The sequence below is a fragment of the Pan paniscus genome, chromosome 11 (genome assembly GCF_029289425.2).
Source record: "Pan paniscus chromosome 11, NHGRI_mPanPan1-v2.0_pri, whole genome shotgun sequence".
In the NCBI taxonomy this organism is placed as follows: Eukaryota; Metazoa; Chordata; class Mammalia; order Primates; family Hominidae; genus Pan; species Pan paniscus.
In genome coordinates this window covers 53876377-53890432 of record NC_073260.2, presented here as the reverse complement: position 1 = coordinate 53890432, position 14056 = coordinate 53876377, and the positions used below count along the sequence as shown (strand labels likewise).

Sequence of the window (14056 nt, the reverse complement as noted above, 5' to 3'; positions counted from 1 at the left end):
TCTGTGGGATCAGTGATGATATACCATTTATCTTTTTTTATTGTGTCTATTTGATTCTTGTCTTTTTTCTTCTTTATTAGTCTTGCTAGTGGTCTATCAATTTTGTTGATCTTTCAAAAAATCAGCTCCTAAATTCATTGATTTTTTAAGGGTTTTTTGTGTCTCTATCTCCTTTAGTTCTGCTCTGATCTTTCTTGCCTTTTGCTTGTTTTTGAATTTGTTTGCTCCTGTTTCTCTAGTTCTTTTAATTGTGATGTGGAGCTGTCAATTTTAGATCTTTCCTGCTTTCTCTTGTGGGCATTTAGTGCTATAAATTTCCCTCTGCACACTGCTTTAGATGTGTCCCAGAGATTCTGGTGTTTTTCATCTTTGTTCTCACTGGTTTCAAAGAACATCTTTATTTTTGCCTTCATTTCGTTATTTGCCCAGTAGCCATTCAGAAGCAGGTTGTTCTGTTTCCATGTGTTTGTGCCATTTTGAGTGAATTTCTTAATTCTAAGTTCTAATTTGATTGCACTGTGATCTGAGAGACAGTTTGTTGTGATGTCTGTTCTTTTACATTTGATGAGGAGTGCTTACTTCCAATTATGTGATCAATTTTAGAATAACTGCGATGTGGTGCTGAGAAGAATGTTTATTCTGGTGATATGGGGTGTAGAATTCTGTAAATTTCTATTAGGTCCACTTGGTGCAGAGCTGAGTTCAAGTCCTGGATATCCTTGTTAACCTTCTGTCTTGTTGATCTGTCTAATATTGACAGTGGAGTGTTAAAGTCTCCCATTATTATTGTGTGGGAGTCTAAGTCTGTTTGTAGGTATCTAAGGACTTACTTTACGAGTCTGGGTGCTCCTGTATTGAGTGCATATATATTTAGGGTAGTTAGCACTTCTTGCTGAATTGATCCTTTTACCATTATGTAATGGCCTTCTTTGTGTCTTTTGATCTTTGTTGGTTTAAATTCTGTTTTATCAGAGACTAGGATTGCAACCCCTGCTTTTTTTTAATTTTTAATTTTTTTGCTTTCCATTTGCTTGGTAGATCTTCCTCCATCCCTTTACTTTGAGCCTATGTGTGTCTCTGCATGTGAGATGGGTCTCCTGAATACAGCACACTGATGGGTCTTGACTCTTTATCCAATTTGACAGTCTATGTCTTTTTATTGAGTCATTTAGCCCATTTACATTTAAGGTCAATACTGTTATGTGTGAATTTGATCCTGTCATTGTTATGTTAGCTCACTGTTTTTCCTGTTAATTGATGCAGCTTCTTCATAGTATCGATGGTCTTTACAATTTGGCATATTTTTTACAGTGGCTGGTACCGGTAGTTCCTTTCCACCCTTAGTGCTTCCTTCAGGAGCTCTTTTAAGGCAGGCCAGGTGGCCTCAAAATCTTTCAGCATTTGCTTGTCTGTAAAGGATTTTATTTCTCCCTCACTTATGAAGCTTAGTTTAGCTGGATATGAAATTCTGGGCTGAAAATTCTTATCTTTAAGAATGTTGAATATTGACCCCCACTCTCTTCTGGCTTCTAGGGTTTCTGCTGAGAGATCTGCTATTAGTCTGATGGGTTTCCCCTTGTGGGTAACCCGACCTTTCTCTCTGGCTGCCCTTAACATTTTTTCCTTCATTTCAACCCTGGTGAATCTGACAATTAGTATCTTGGGGTTGCTCTTATCCAGAAGTAACTTTGTGGTGTTGTCTGTATTTCCTGAATTTGAATGCTGGCCTGCCTTGCTATATTGGGAAAATTCTCCTGAATAACATCCTAAGGAGTGTTTTCCAACTTGGTTCCATTCTCTCTGTCACATTTAGGTACACCAAGCAAACATAGATTTGGTCTTTTCACATAGTCCCATTTTTCCTGGAGGCTTTGTTCATTTCTTTTCACTCTTTTTACTCTAAACTTGTCTTCTCACTTTATTTTATTAATTTGATCTTTGATCACTGATATCCTTTCTTCCACTGGATTGAATCAGCTATTGAAGCTTGTGCATGTGTCACAGAGTTCTTGTGCCATGGTTTTCAGCTCCATAAGGTCATTTAAGGTATTCTCTACACTGTTTATTCTAGTTAGCCATTGTCTGACCTTTTTTCAAGGTTTTTAGCTTCCTTGCGATGTGTTCAAACATGCTCTTCTGGCTTGGAGAAGTTTGTTATTACCAGCCTTCTGAAGCCTCCTTCTGTCAACTCATCAAAGTCACTCTCCCTCCAGCTTTGTTCCATTGCTGGTGAGGAGCTGCAATCCTTTGGAAGAAAAGAGGTGCTCTGGTTTTTAGGATTTTCAGCTTTTCTGTTCTGGTTTCTTCCCATCTTTGTGGTTTTATCTATCTTTGGTATTTGATGTTGGTAACCTACAGATGGGGTTTTGGTGTGGATGTCCTTTTTGTTTATGTTGATGCTATTCCTTTCTGTTTGTTAGTTTTCCTTCTAACAATCAGGTCCCTCAGCTGCAGGTCTGTTGGAGTTTGCTGGAGGTCCACTCCAGACCCTGTTTGCCTGGGTATCAACAGAGAAGGCTGCAGAACAGCAAATATTGCTGCTTGATCCTTCCCTGGAAGCTTCGTTGAAGAGGGTCTCCCACCTGTATGAGGTGTCTGTTGGCCCTTACTATGAGATGTCTCCCAGTTAGGCTACACAGGGTTCAGGGACCCATTTGAGGAGGCAGTATGTCCATTCTCAGAGCACAAACACAATGCCAGGAGAACCACTGCTCTCTTCAGAGCTGTCAGATGGGAGTTTTAAGTCTGCAGAAGTTTCTGCTGCCTTTTATTCAGCTATGCCCTGCCCGCAGAGGTGGAGTTTATAAAGGCAGTAGGCCTTGCTGAGCTGTGAGTGGCTCTACCCTGTTCAAGCTTCCTGGCCACTTTGTTTACCTACTGAAACCTCAAAAATTGTGGATTCACCTCCACCTGCTCAGCTGCAGCATGAAGGTTAATCTCAGACTGCTGCACTGGCAGTAAGCAAGGCCCTATGGGTGTGGGACCCAGTGAATCAGGCACAGGAGAGAATCTCCTGGTCTGCCAGTTGCTAAGACTGTGCAAAAAGTGCAGTATTTGGGCAAGAGTGTCCTATTTTTCCAGGTACAGTCTGTCATGCCTTCCCTTGGCTAGGAAAGGAAAATCCCCCAACCCCTTGCACTTCCTGGGTGAGTTGATGCCCTGCCCTGCTTCAGCTCACCCTCCATGGGATGAACTCACTGTCCAATCAGTCCCAATGAGATGAATCAGGTAGCTCAGTTGGAAATGCAGATATCACCCATCTTGCATTGATCACACTGGGAGCTGCAGACCAGAGCTCTTCCTATTTGGCTATATTGGAATGAGAGTTAAAATCAATCAGTTTAATATATCACATTAACAGAGTAAAAGATGTAAACCACACAATCATCTCAAATAATGCAGAAAAGTCAACTGACAGTATTAATCATCTTTTCAAGATAAAAAAACACTCAATAAAGTAGAAATAAAAGGAAACTAACATAGCAAAAGATACGTAAATAATTCATCACCAACTGGGTTCAACAGCTCATGCCTATAGTCCCAGCAGTTTGGGTGGCTGAGGTGGGTGGATGATTTTAGGTCAGGAGTTCCAGACCAGCCTGACCAACATGGTGAATCCCTGTCTCTACAAAAAATATTAACATTAGCTTGACTTTGTGGTATGTGCCTGTAGTCCCAGCTACCAGGGAGGCTGAGGCATGAGAATAGCTTGAACTCGGGAGGTGGAGGTTGCAGTGAGCCCAGATCATGCCACTGCACTCCAGCCTGGTTGACAGAGCAAGATCCTATCTCAGAAAAACAAAAACAACAACAAAAACAAAAAAACAAAAACAATCATCACTAATATTATACTGAATTCTGAAGTGTGGAAAGTTTATCCTCTAAGATTAATAATAAGGCAAGATATTCACTGTTGTCACATCTATTCAAAAATATCAGTGAAAGTCCTGGCAAAACAACTAGGCAATGAAAAAAAGAAAAGATCCACATTCTAAAGGAAGAAGTAAAATTACCTGTTACTTATGATATGATGTTATATACAAAAAAATCCTATATGCTGAAAACAATACCTGTTAGAACTAATAGTTGCATTTAGCAAAATTGCAGAATACAAAATTAAGTGTATTTCTCTTCATTACACGGTACAATCCAAGTTTTTAAAATTCCATTGAAAATAGCATTAAGAAGAATATACTTTGGAATAAACAAGCAAAGAGATGTAAGACTAGTATACTAGAAGTAACAAGATGTTGCTGAAGAAAAGTCACAAACAATAGGGAAGATATTCTATATTTGTAGATTAGACAATTGAAAAGATATCCCATATTCATAAATTAGAAAACAATATTCTTAAGTCTATACTAATGAAATCAACAACAGATTAAATGCAATAGCTATATAAATCATAACAATATTTACTTGCAGAAATACAAAATTCTAAAACATATGAAATCTCAAGATTGAAAATAGCCAATTAAACTTGTAAAATAATGTCAATTGTGGAGCCCTCACAATTTTTAAATCAAAAACTAATTGCAGTGCTGTTGAACTCTTTTCAAATGTGGTATTTTGAGGCCAGGTTCTATGGCTTACACGTGTAACCTCAGCACTTTGTGAGGCTGAGGTAGGAGGATTGCTTGAACCCAGTTCAAACCACACTGGACATCCTAGTGAGAACACCCATCGCTAAAAAAAAAAAAAAAATTAAAATTAACCTGGCAATGTGACATGAACCTGTAGTCTCAGCTATTCCAGAGGCTGAAGTGAGAGGATTTTTTAAGCCTGGGAGAGCAAGTCTGCAGTGAGCCATGGTCGCACCAGTGCACCCCAGCCTGGATGACAGAGAACCTGTCTCAAAAAGTAAAAAGGAGAAAATCTAAAAAGAAATGTATTAAATCAAGACGTGTAGACATAGAAAATAATAGAGACCCCTCTCTCCACAAAACCTTGTATATATGGTCAAAATGATCTTCAATAAGGGTGCAAAGACCAAACTATGGAGAGGGAATAATAGCCCCCTTTAACACAAAAACGGTATGAAGATTTGCTATCAACATGTAAAATATAGAAGTCAGAATTGTAGTTTATACTATATATTTTTAAAAACTCAAAATGTGTAAGTCTGAAAGTCTTACACAAAAATATAAGGGAAAAATATCCAAAATTATGCCACGGAATTTGGCAATGGGTTCTTGACTGCCAGCAGCCCCACATCCCTGGAGCATCCATCCGCTCACCGCTGCCTGGTGCTGGGTCCTTCCACACCTGTCACACTGCTTTGTGCGGGGCTCTGAGGGGCACGAGCCAGGACACCAGGCCGAGCACAGGGCACAGGCCGGGCGTTCTCCGGCTATTCGAGGGCAGGCTGTCCCCATGACAGCCTCAGGCGCAGGAGGGAGGACAGCCTGATTCGAGTCTGCAGAAGGAGGAAGAAGCTCATTTCCTGAGCCAGCAGGGACACAGAGGTGGATGCGGGACACAGGGACACAGGGGTGGATGCCATAAAAATATATGGCATATATTTTGAAACATGGTCGCAATTTGAATAATTAGAGTGTTATGCTGAAACTGCACCAAAATTTATCATTCCAGTGACTACAGGGAATTTTTAATAGTTGTTATTTTTATAATAAAATTAAACTTTAATGAAATAACTGACTTTCAAACTTCAGCAAGAGGACAAATATTCAGCCAGAGGTATCAGTTCCCGGTTTCTGCTTCGGGTCCTCTCTGGTCTCCCACAGCCCCTCCTGCATCACCCAGGTCTAAGGGGCCACCTGGCCTGGCCTGTGTTCCCTCATCCCTCCCCTTCCCCACCCAGATCCTGCAGCGCCTTCCTGGGGCAGGGGCGGCGAACCCTCCAGAGCGGGAGGCTCCATCGCCCATGGCAGCACCGCTCCGCCCCTCTCCACACCTGCCCAGCCCCTGGCAAAGGAGTCGCCTGGGCCTGGCCCGCTGCCCGCCCCCCAATGCCTGCCCTGTGCCTGCAACGGCGACGCTGCCAACAAGAGGTGCCAGAGAACGCGGCGCAACCCGCCCGGAGAGCAGGGTCCCACTCACCTGGGAGCGGGGGCACGTCCCTTCCGGTAGGCGATGAGTTAAGATTGTTTCCTTACTTATTTGACTTAAAACTGGTAGAATGTCACTATTATATGAAGTACCCATGACTCTCTCAGTAAATTTGAGCAAACGTTTATTAGTTTTTGTCAGTTTAACTAGTTCTTTTGTATCTATTATTAAGGTGAAATTTAACTTCTATCTGAAATCAGTAAGATACAGAGAGATTTTAATGACAAGTCAATATTTTTTTCTCAGGGGGAACTGAATTATGAATTGAATGAATGAATTATGAATTAAATGAATGAATTCATTAGCAAGGTAGAGAGGACACTAACCAATCGGTAGTTTTAATCAATCTGTATTCCCTCCCCCCTCCCTCTTTGTTTTTTGTTTGTTTGTTTTTGAGACAGAGTTTTGCTCCGTCGCCCAGGCTGGAGTGATGTGGTGCGATCTTGGCTCACTACAACCTCCGCCCCCCGGGTTCAAGCGACTCTCCGCCTCAGACCCCCGAGTAGCTGGGATTACAGGCGCCAGCCACCATGCCCAGTTAAGTTTTGTGTTTTCATTAGAGGCGGGGTTTCACCACGTTGGCCAGGCTGGTCTCAAACTCCTGACCTCGGGTGATCCGCTCACCTTGGCCTCTCAAAGTGTTGGGATTATAGGCCTGAGCCACCAGTCCCGGCCCCTCCCACCCCTCTGTATTATGACCATGTGTACCCAGCATTTAGCTCCCACTTATGAAAGAGAACATGCGGTACTTTGTTTTTTGCTTTTGCATTAGTTTTCTGGAAAGAATGCATTCATGTTGCTTCAAATGGCATAATTTTGAGTTTTTTCTGGCTGTATAGTATTCCATGAGTCTTTATCCAATCCACCACTGATGGATGTCTGGATTAAGCCTATGTCTTTGTGATTGTGAATACTGCTGTGATAAAAATATAGCTACATGTGTCTTTTTGATAGGGTATTTATTTTCTTTCGGGTATATACCCAGTAATGGGGTTACTGGATTGAATGGTAGATCAACTCTCAGTTCTTTAAGAAATCCCCAACCTGCTTTCCACAGTGGCTGAACTAATTTACATTCCTTCAGAAAGTGTATAAGTGTTCTCTATTCTCTAAATCTTCACCGATATGTGTTTTTCTTTTGACTTTTCAAAAAAAGCCATTCTGACTGGTGTGAAATGGTATTTCATTTCGGTTTTGATTTGCATTTCTCTAATAAATAATGACGATGAGCACTTTTACATATGTTTGTTGGGTGCTTGTGTGTATGTCTTCTTTCGAAAGTGTCCGTTCATGTCCTGTTGCCCACTTTTTAATGGAGTTACTTGCTTCTTGCTTGTTGATTTATTTAAGTTCCTTATAGGTTCTGCATAATAGACCTCTGTTAGATGCGTAGTTTGTGAATATTTTCTTTCATTCTGTGGGTTATCTCTTTACTACCTTGATAGTTTCTCTTGTTGTGCAAAAGTTTTTCAGTTTAATTAAATCCCACTTGTCATTTTTTGTTTTAGTTGCAATTGCTTTTGAGGACTTAGCCATAAATTATTTGCCAAGGCCGTTATCAAGAAAAGTATTTCCTAGGTTTTTTTCTAGGTGTTTTATAGCTTGAGATTTTTGATTTAACTCTTTAATCCATCTTAAGCTAATTTTTGTATTTGGTGAAATATGGGGGTCTAGTTTTATTCTTCTGCATATGACTAGCCAGTTATCCCCGCATTATTTATTAAATAAAGTCTTTTTCCCATTGCTTACTTTTGTCAACTTTGTTAAAGATGTGATGGTTGCAGGCATGTGGCCTTAGTTTCTAGTACTCTAGTCTGTTCCATTGGTCTATGTGTCTGTTTTTCTACCAGTACCATGTTGTTTTGATTACTATGGTCTTCTAGTATAGTTTGAAGTCATGTAATATGATGTCTCTAGCCTTAGTATTGCTTTGGCTTGGCTAGCCTATGTCTCTAGCCTTAGTATTGCTTTGGCTTGGCTATTCAGACTCCTTTTAGGTTCCATATAAATTTTAGATGTTTTCTATTTTGTACAAAATGACATTAGTAATTTGATAGGAAAAGCATTGAATCTGTAAATCGCTTTGAGCAGTATACTCATCTGCACGCAGATGATACTCCAGTGTATGTTCTGTGGTTGATGAGTGAAGTGTATTGTAATTCCAAATGGTCAAGCCAGACCCTGCCCCCGCCCGTCTCCTCCTCTGCCAGAGCTGGAGACCTCTAGCCAGGGGGCCTCTAGAGCCACTGGGGATGGGGCTGAGGGCCGCTTCCCGCCCCCGTGCAGCTGCTGCAGGGCAGACCGCCTGGCTTGGCCGCAGCCAAAGGGACATCTGGCCCTGCTTCCGAGATGTGGGGAGTGCGGGCAGGCTCAGGAGTTGCCTGGAGGCTGCTGCCTGCACACAGAAGGCGGCCGCAGCTTGGGAGCCCAGGCGGGCTGGAGGTGCATGGCCTGGTCGGCCTGGGGATCGCCAGCGCGCCCAGCCTGAGGGCCCCCAGGCCGTGCCTCCCACCCACTCCTCCACCTGAGAGAGATCGGGGCCGCTGTCATGGGTACTCGGCAGTCACCCCGTGTGGGGTTGAGCGGCGGGTTTTCAGTTCTCGCCCCTGTGCAGCTGCCACCGCCGGGCAGAATGCCTGGCTTGGCCACAGCCACAGGGACACCTGGCCCTGGTTCTGCGAGACTGGGAGCGCAAGCAGGCTCAGGGGTTGCCAGGCAGCTGCTGCCTGCACACAGAGGGCGACTGCAGCTTGTGCGCCCAGGCGGGGAGCATGGTCTGGGTGGCCTCTGGAATGCGTGTGCACCAGGCCTGAGGGCCTCCCTGGTGGTGCCACCTGCCCCAGTCTTCCTCTGCTGGAGCCTGGAGCAGCTGGAATGGCCACTCTGCAGTCACAGGGGATAGAGTTAAGTTTTCTTATCCCACACATGCACACAAAAAGGTAACTATTCTGTGAGGTACATGTTCATTGACTTCGTTTTGGTAATCATTTCAGAATGTGCATATAAACGCATCACATGTACAATTTTTATTTCTCTATTACACCTCAGTAAAGCTGAAATAATTAACAGGATTGAAAGGATAAACCCACAGTTCTATAGTCACAGTTGGACACTTCAATACCTCATTTTAATTAATGGATAGAAAAACCAGACAGAAGCTTCATGAGAAATACAAGAGTTAAACAACGGTATAAGCCACTGAGAGCTAATACGCACATACAGGACAGTCCATCCAACAACAGCAAAATATACATTCCTTTCAAGTGTATATGGAAGTTCTCTAGGATGGGCCATATCTTCGTCCACAAAATATGTCCTAATCATTTTTAAAAGTTTGGAATCATACAAAATATAATTTACAACCACAATGGAAGAAACAACAGATAAATAAGTGAAAACTGGAAAATTCACGAAAATGTGGAAATTAAACAATACAGTCTTCAACTACCAGTGAGTGAAAAAAATAAATCACAAGCAAAATTATAAAATATCTTGAGATAAATTAAAATAAAAACAAAACATACCAAAACTTATTGAATGCAGTGAAAGTAGAGTTCAAAGAAAAATGTATGGATATAAACAACTACATTTAAGAAAAATCTCAAATCAACATCCTCACTCTATACCTAAAGGCAGTGGAAGAAGACAAAAGAAGACTAAATCCAAAGCTAGCAGTATGAAAGAAATAATAGAGAGCATAATTAGAGCATAAATCAATAAAATAGAAGTTTGGAGAGCAGTAGAATGAATAAACATAGATTATTTGAAAGATCAAGCCTTTCACTATATTCACTGAGCAAAAGATGGAAGACTAATTATTACAATAATAAATGAAAGCAGAGCCATTACTACCAACTTTACAGAAATACAAAAGGATTACAGGAGTATACTGTGAACAACTGTCTAACAACAAATTAGCTGCCCTGGATGAAATGGACGAATCACTAGAAAGACACAAACTACCAAAGTGGCTCAAGAAGAAAGAGAAAATCTGAATAGACCTATAACCTAGGAGATTGAATTAGTAATCGAAAGTGATTAACAAAGAAACATTTATGACCAAATAGCTGCATTATCTGGTGAGTCAACCTAACATTTAAAGAAGAATTAATACCATTTCTTCTCAAACTCTTCCGACATAATATATGAAGAAGGAATACTTGCTAATTCATTTTTTGATAACAGCATTATCCTTATACCAAAGCCAAAGAGAGCACAAAAAGAGAACTACAGCACAATATCCCTTATGAATATATAAGCAAAAATCTCAGCAAAATACTAGCAATACTAGCAAAATACTAGCAGCAATACTGTATAATCAAAGGATTGTAAACTATCACCCTGTGAGATTTATCCCCAAAATGCAAGGGTGGCTCAACATATAAAAAATCAATCAGTGTAATATACTCTAACAGTAAAATGAATAAGCACGTGATTATTTCAATTGATGCAGAGAAAACATTGATGAAATACAACACCCTTCTATAATAAAAATACTCAATAAACTAGGCATAGAAGGGATTTTCTGCAACATGACAATAGGATGTACAAAAACCCAACAGTTAATATCATGATCACTGATGAAACACTGAAAGCTGTTTTCCTAACATCTAGAACAAGACAAGCATGGTGCATTTGCCACTTGTGTTCAATGTACCACTGGCAATTTTAGCCAGAGCAATTAGGCAAGACAAAGAAATAAAAGGCATCTAAATTAGAAATAAAAAACAGAAGTAAAATTATATCTACACATGATCTTATGTGTATAAAGCTCCAAATAAAACACAAAACCGATTATAACTAATAAAAGAGGCAGGATGCAAAACAAACATAGGCAAATGAGCTATATTTCTATATAGTTGTAAAGAACTATGAAAACATTTTAAAAATTCCATTTATAATAGCATCAAAGAATAAGTTATTCAGGCATAAATCTAACCATGGTGGTATACACAAAACTTTGCTGAAAAAAACGGAAGAGAGTGGAAATAACTGGAAAGACATTCTGTGTTCACGGGTTGTAAGACAATATTGTTAAGATGACAATACCATCTAAAGTAATCTACAGATTCAATGCAATACCATCAAAATCCCAAAGGCATTTCTGCAGAAAGAAAGAAACTCATTCTACAATTCATACAAAAATTCAAAGGATCTGACAGACAAAACAGTCTTGAAAAAGAATATTAGAAAACTCACATTTTTCAGTTTCACGGCCTACTACAAATCTACAGTAATCAAGAGAGTGTGGTACTGGCATAAGACTAATAGACTTTTAGACCAATACAATAGAACAGATTTAAGATCCTACAAATTAGTGCTCACATATATGGTCAATGACTGTTCAACAAGCCGTCCAAGTCTAGTCAAGGGAGGAAAGAACAGTCTCTTCAACAGCTGGATGTCAGTGCACAAGAGAGAAGTTAGACCCCTACCTTGCAGTATACACGAAAATTAATTCTAAATTAATAAAAGACTTACATGTAAGGACTAAAATATGTAACTCTTAGAAGAAAACACAAGGTAAACCTTTATGACCTTTGAGTTTTAAGTGTATTTTGAAATATGACAGAAAAGCACAGATAACAAAAGAAAATACACGTAAATTAGATTTAATCAAAATAAAAAACCTTTATGCATCAAAGGATACTATCAAGGGAGTTAAAAGACAACCCATAGTATGTGAGAAAATATGTATCTGATAAAATCAAAGTGCGTATCTGATAAAAGCTTAATATCCCAGAACTCAACATCAGAATTTCTAACATCCCAATTAAAAAATAGGCAAAGGACTTGAATAGACATTTCTCCGAAGAAGATACAAAAATGTGTAAGACGGATAAGAAAAGATGCTAAACACCGTTATTCATTAATAAAATGCAAGACAAAACCCAAATGAGATACCACTTTGCATCCACTAATAAGGCTTTCATAACAACGACACAGAAAATCAATGTTGCTAAGGAGGTGGAGAAATTGGAGCCCTCATGAACTGGCTGCTAGGAATAGAAAATGATGCACTTGCCGTGGAAAACAATTTGGTGGTTCCTCACAGAATCACACAGAGAAACAAGAGCTGCTGGCTTCCGGGTTCTCCTGGGCTGGCGCAGTACGTCCCGGAATCGCAGGCGCGCATCCCTTCCCGCCTAAGGGCTGCCTGGCCCTGACTCCCGCCCCTCTTCTCCTCCGAAGAGATGTCGGGGCCGCTCCAGGGGCCGTCCGCAGCCACCGGGGATGGGGCTGAGGGTCGGTTCCTGCCCCGGTGCAACCGCCGCCGAGCAGACCGCCTGGCTTGGCCGCAGCCACGGCGACATCCAGGCCCGGGTCTGCGAGGCTGGGCGCGCCAGCCAGCTTGGGAGTTGCCTGGCGCCTGTAGCTGGGCGCCCAGGTGGTGGAGCATGGCCTGGGCGGCCTCTGGATCGCAAGTGCCCCTGGCCTGAGAGCCCGCCAGACCCTGCCCCCGCCCGGCTCCTCCTATGCCAGAGCTCGACACCTCTAGCCAAGGGCCCTCTGCAGCCACGGGGGATAGGGCTGAGGGCCGGTTCCCGCCCCCGTGCAGCTGCTGCAGGGCAGACCGCCTGGCTTGGCCGCAGCCACAGGGACATCTGGCCCTCGTTCCGAGATGTGGGAAGTGAGGGCGGACTCGGGAGTTGCCTGGAGGTTGCTGCCTGCACACAGAAGGCGGCTGCAGCTTGGGTGCCCAGGCGGGCTGGAGGTGCATGGCCTGGTCGGCCTCGGGATCGCCAGCGCGCCCAGCCTGAGGGCCCCCAGGCTGTGCCTCCCGCCCAGTCCTCCACCTGAGGGAGATCGGGGCCGTTCGTATGGGCCCTCAGCAGTCACCCCGTGTGGGGTTGAGCGGCGGCTTCTCAGTTCTCGCTCCTATGCAGCCGCCGCCGCCGGTCAGAATGCCTGGCTTGGCCGCAGCCACTGGGACACCTGGCCCTGGTTCTGCGATGCTGACAGCGCGAGCGAGCTCGGGGGTTGCCAGGCAGCTGCTGCCTGCACACAGAGGGCGACTGCAGCTTGGGCGCCCAGTCGGCGGAGCATGGTCTGGGTGGCCGCTGGAATGCGTGCGCTCGAGGCCTGAGGGACCCGCTGTTGGTGCCACCTGCCCTGCTCTGCGCCTCTCCGCGCCTGCGCCGGCGCCCTGCGCCCCCTCCGCGCCTGCGCCCCCTCCGCGCCTGCGCCCCCTCCGCGCCTGCGCCCCCTCCGCGCCTGCGCCCCCTCCGCGCCTGCGCCCCCTCCGCGCCTGCGCCCCCTCCGCGCCTGCGCCCCCTCCGCGCCTGCGCCCCCTCCGCGCCTGCGCCCCCTCCGCGCCTGCGCCCCCTCCGCGCCTGCGCCCCCTCCGCGCCTGCGCCCCCTCCGCGCCTGCGCCGGCGCTCTGCGCCTCTCTGCCTTTGCGAAGGGCGCTCTGCCTTTGCTAGGGCGGAGCTGCCTACTCCTCAGCACAGACCGGGAGAGCATCGCGAGGGCGGAGCTGAGTTCTCCTCTGCACAGACTTCGGAGATACAGCGAAGGCGGAGCAGTGTTCGCCTCAGCACAGACCCAGGCGGGCGGGCCGGGGGTACCGCGAGGGCGGAGCTGCGTTCTGCTCAGCACACACCCGGGGGACACCGCGAAGGCAGAGCAGCGTTCTCCTCAGCACAGACCTTGGAGGCACTGCCTCGCTTTGGGACAACTCGGGGCCGCATCAACGGTGAATAAAATCCTTCCTGTTTGCAGCCCTGAATAATCAAGGTCAGAGACCAGTTAGAAGGATTCAGTGTGGAAAACGGGAAACCAAAAGCCCCTCTGAATCCTGCCCACCGAGGTTCTCCCCAGCCAAGGCGAGGCGGCCGCAGTGCGAGATCCACACCGCAGCCTCGGAAGACAAATGCGGCATTCCTAATGCAGACATGACACCCAAAGTATGACACCCCCATTGCTCATGTAACAAGCACCTGTAATGCTAATGCGCTGCCTCAATACAAAAATATTAATATAAGAT

General features: G+C 44.1%; 1 protein-coding gene and 1 pseudogene across 1 annotated transcript; both read right to left on the bottom strand.

The window, feature by feature from the left end:
• Positions 1-8238: 8238 nt before the first annotated feature.
• Positions 8239-8996, bottom strand: LOC117981599 (mucin-19-like; annotated as a pseudogene).
• A 30-nt stretch (positions 8997-9026) lies between these two features.
• On the bottom strand, positions 9027-13224 carry LOC117981719 (uncharacterized). The gene is given in 2 exon segments (XM_055091844.1): positions 9027-12223; positions 12226-13224. Coding segments are annotated over 2 exon segments (720 nt in total). The 5' UTR covers positions 12791-13224; the 3' UTR covers positions 9027-12068.
• Positions 13225-14056: the final 832 nt, after the last annotated feature.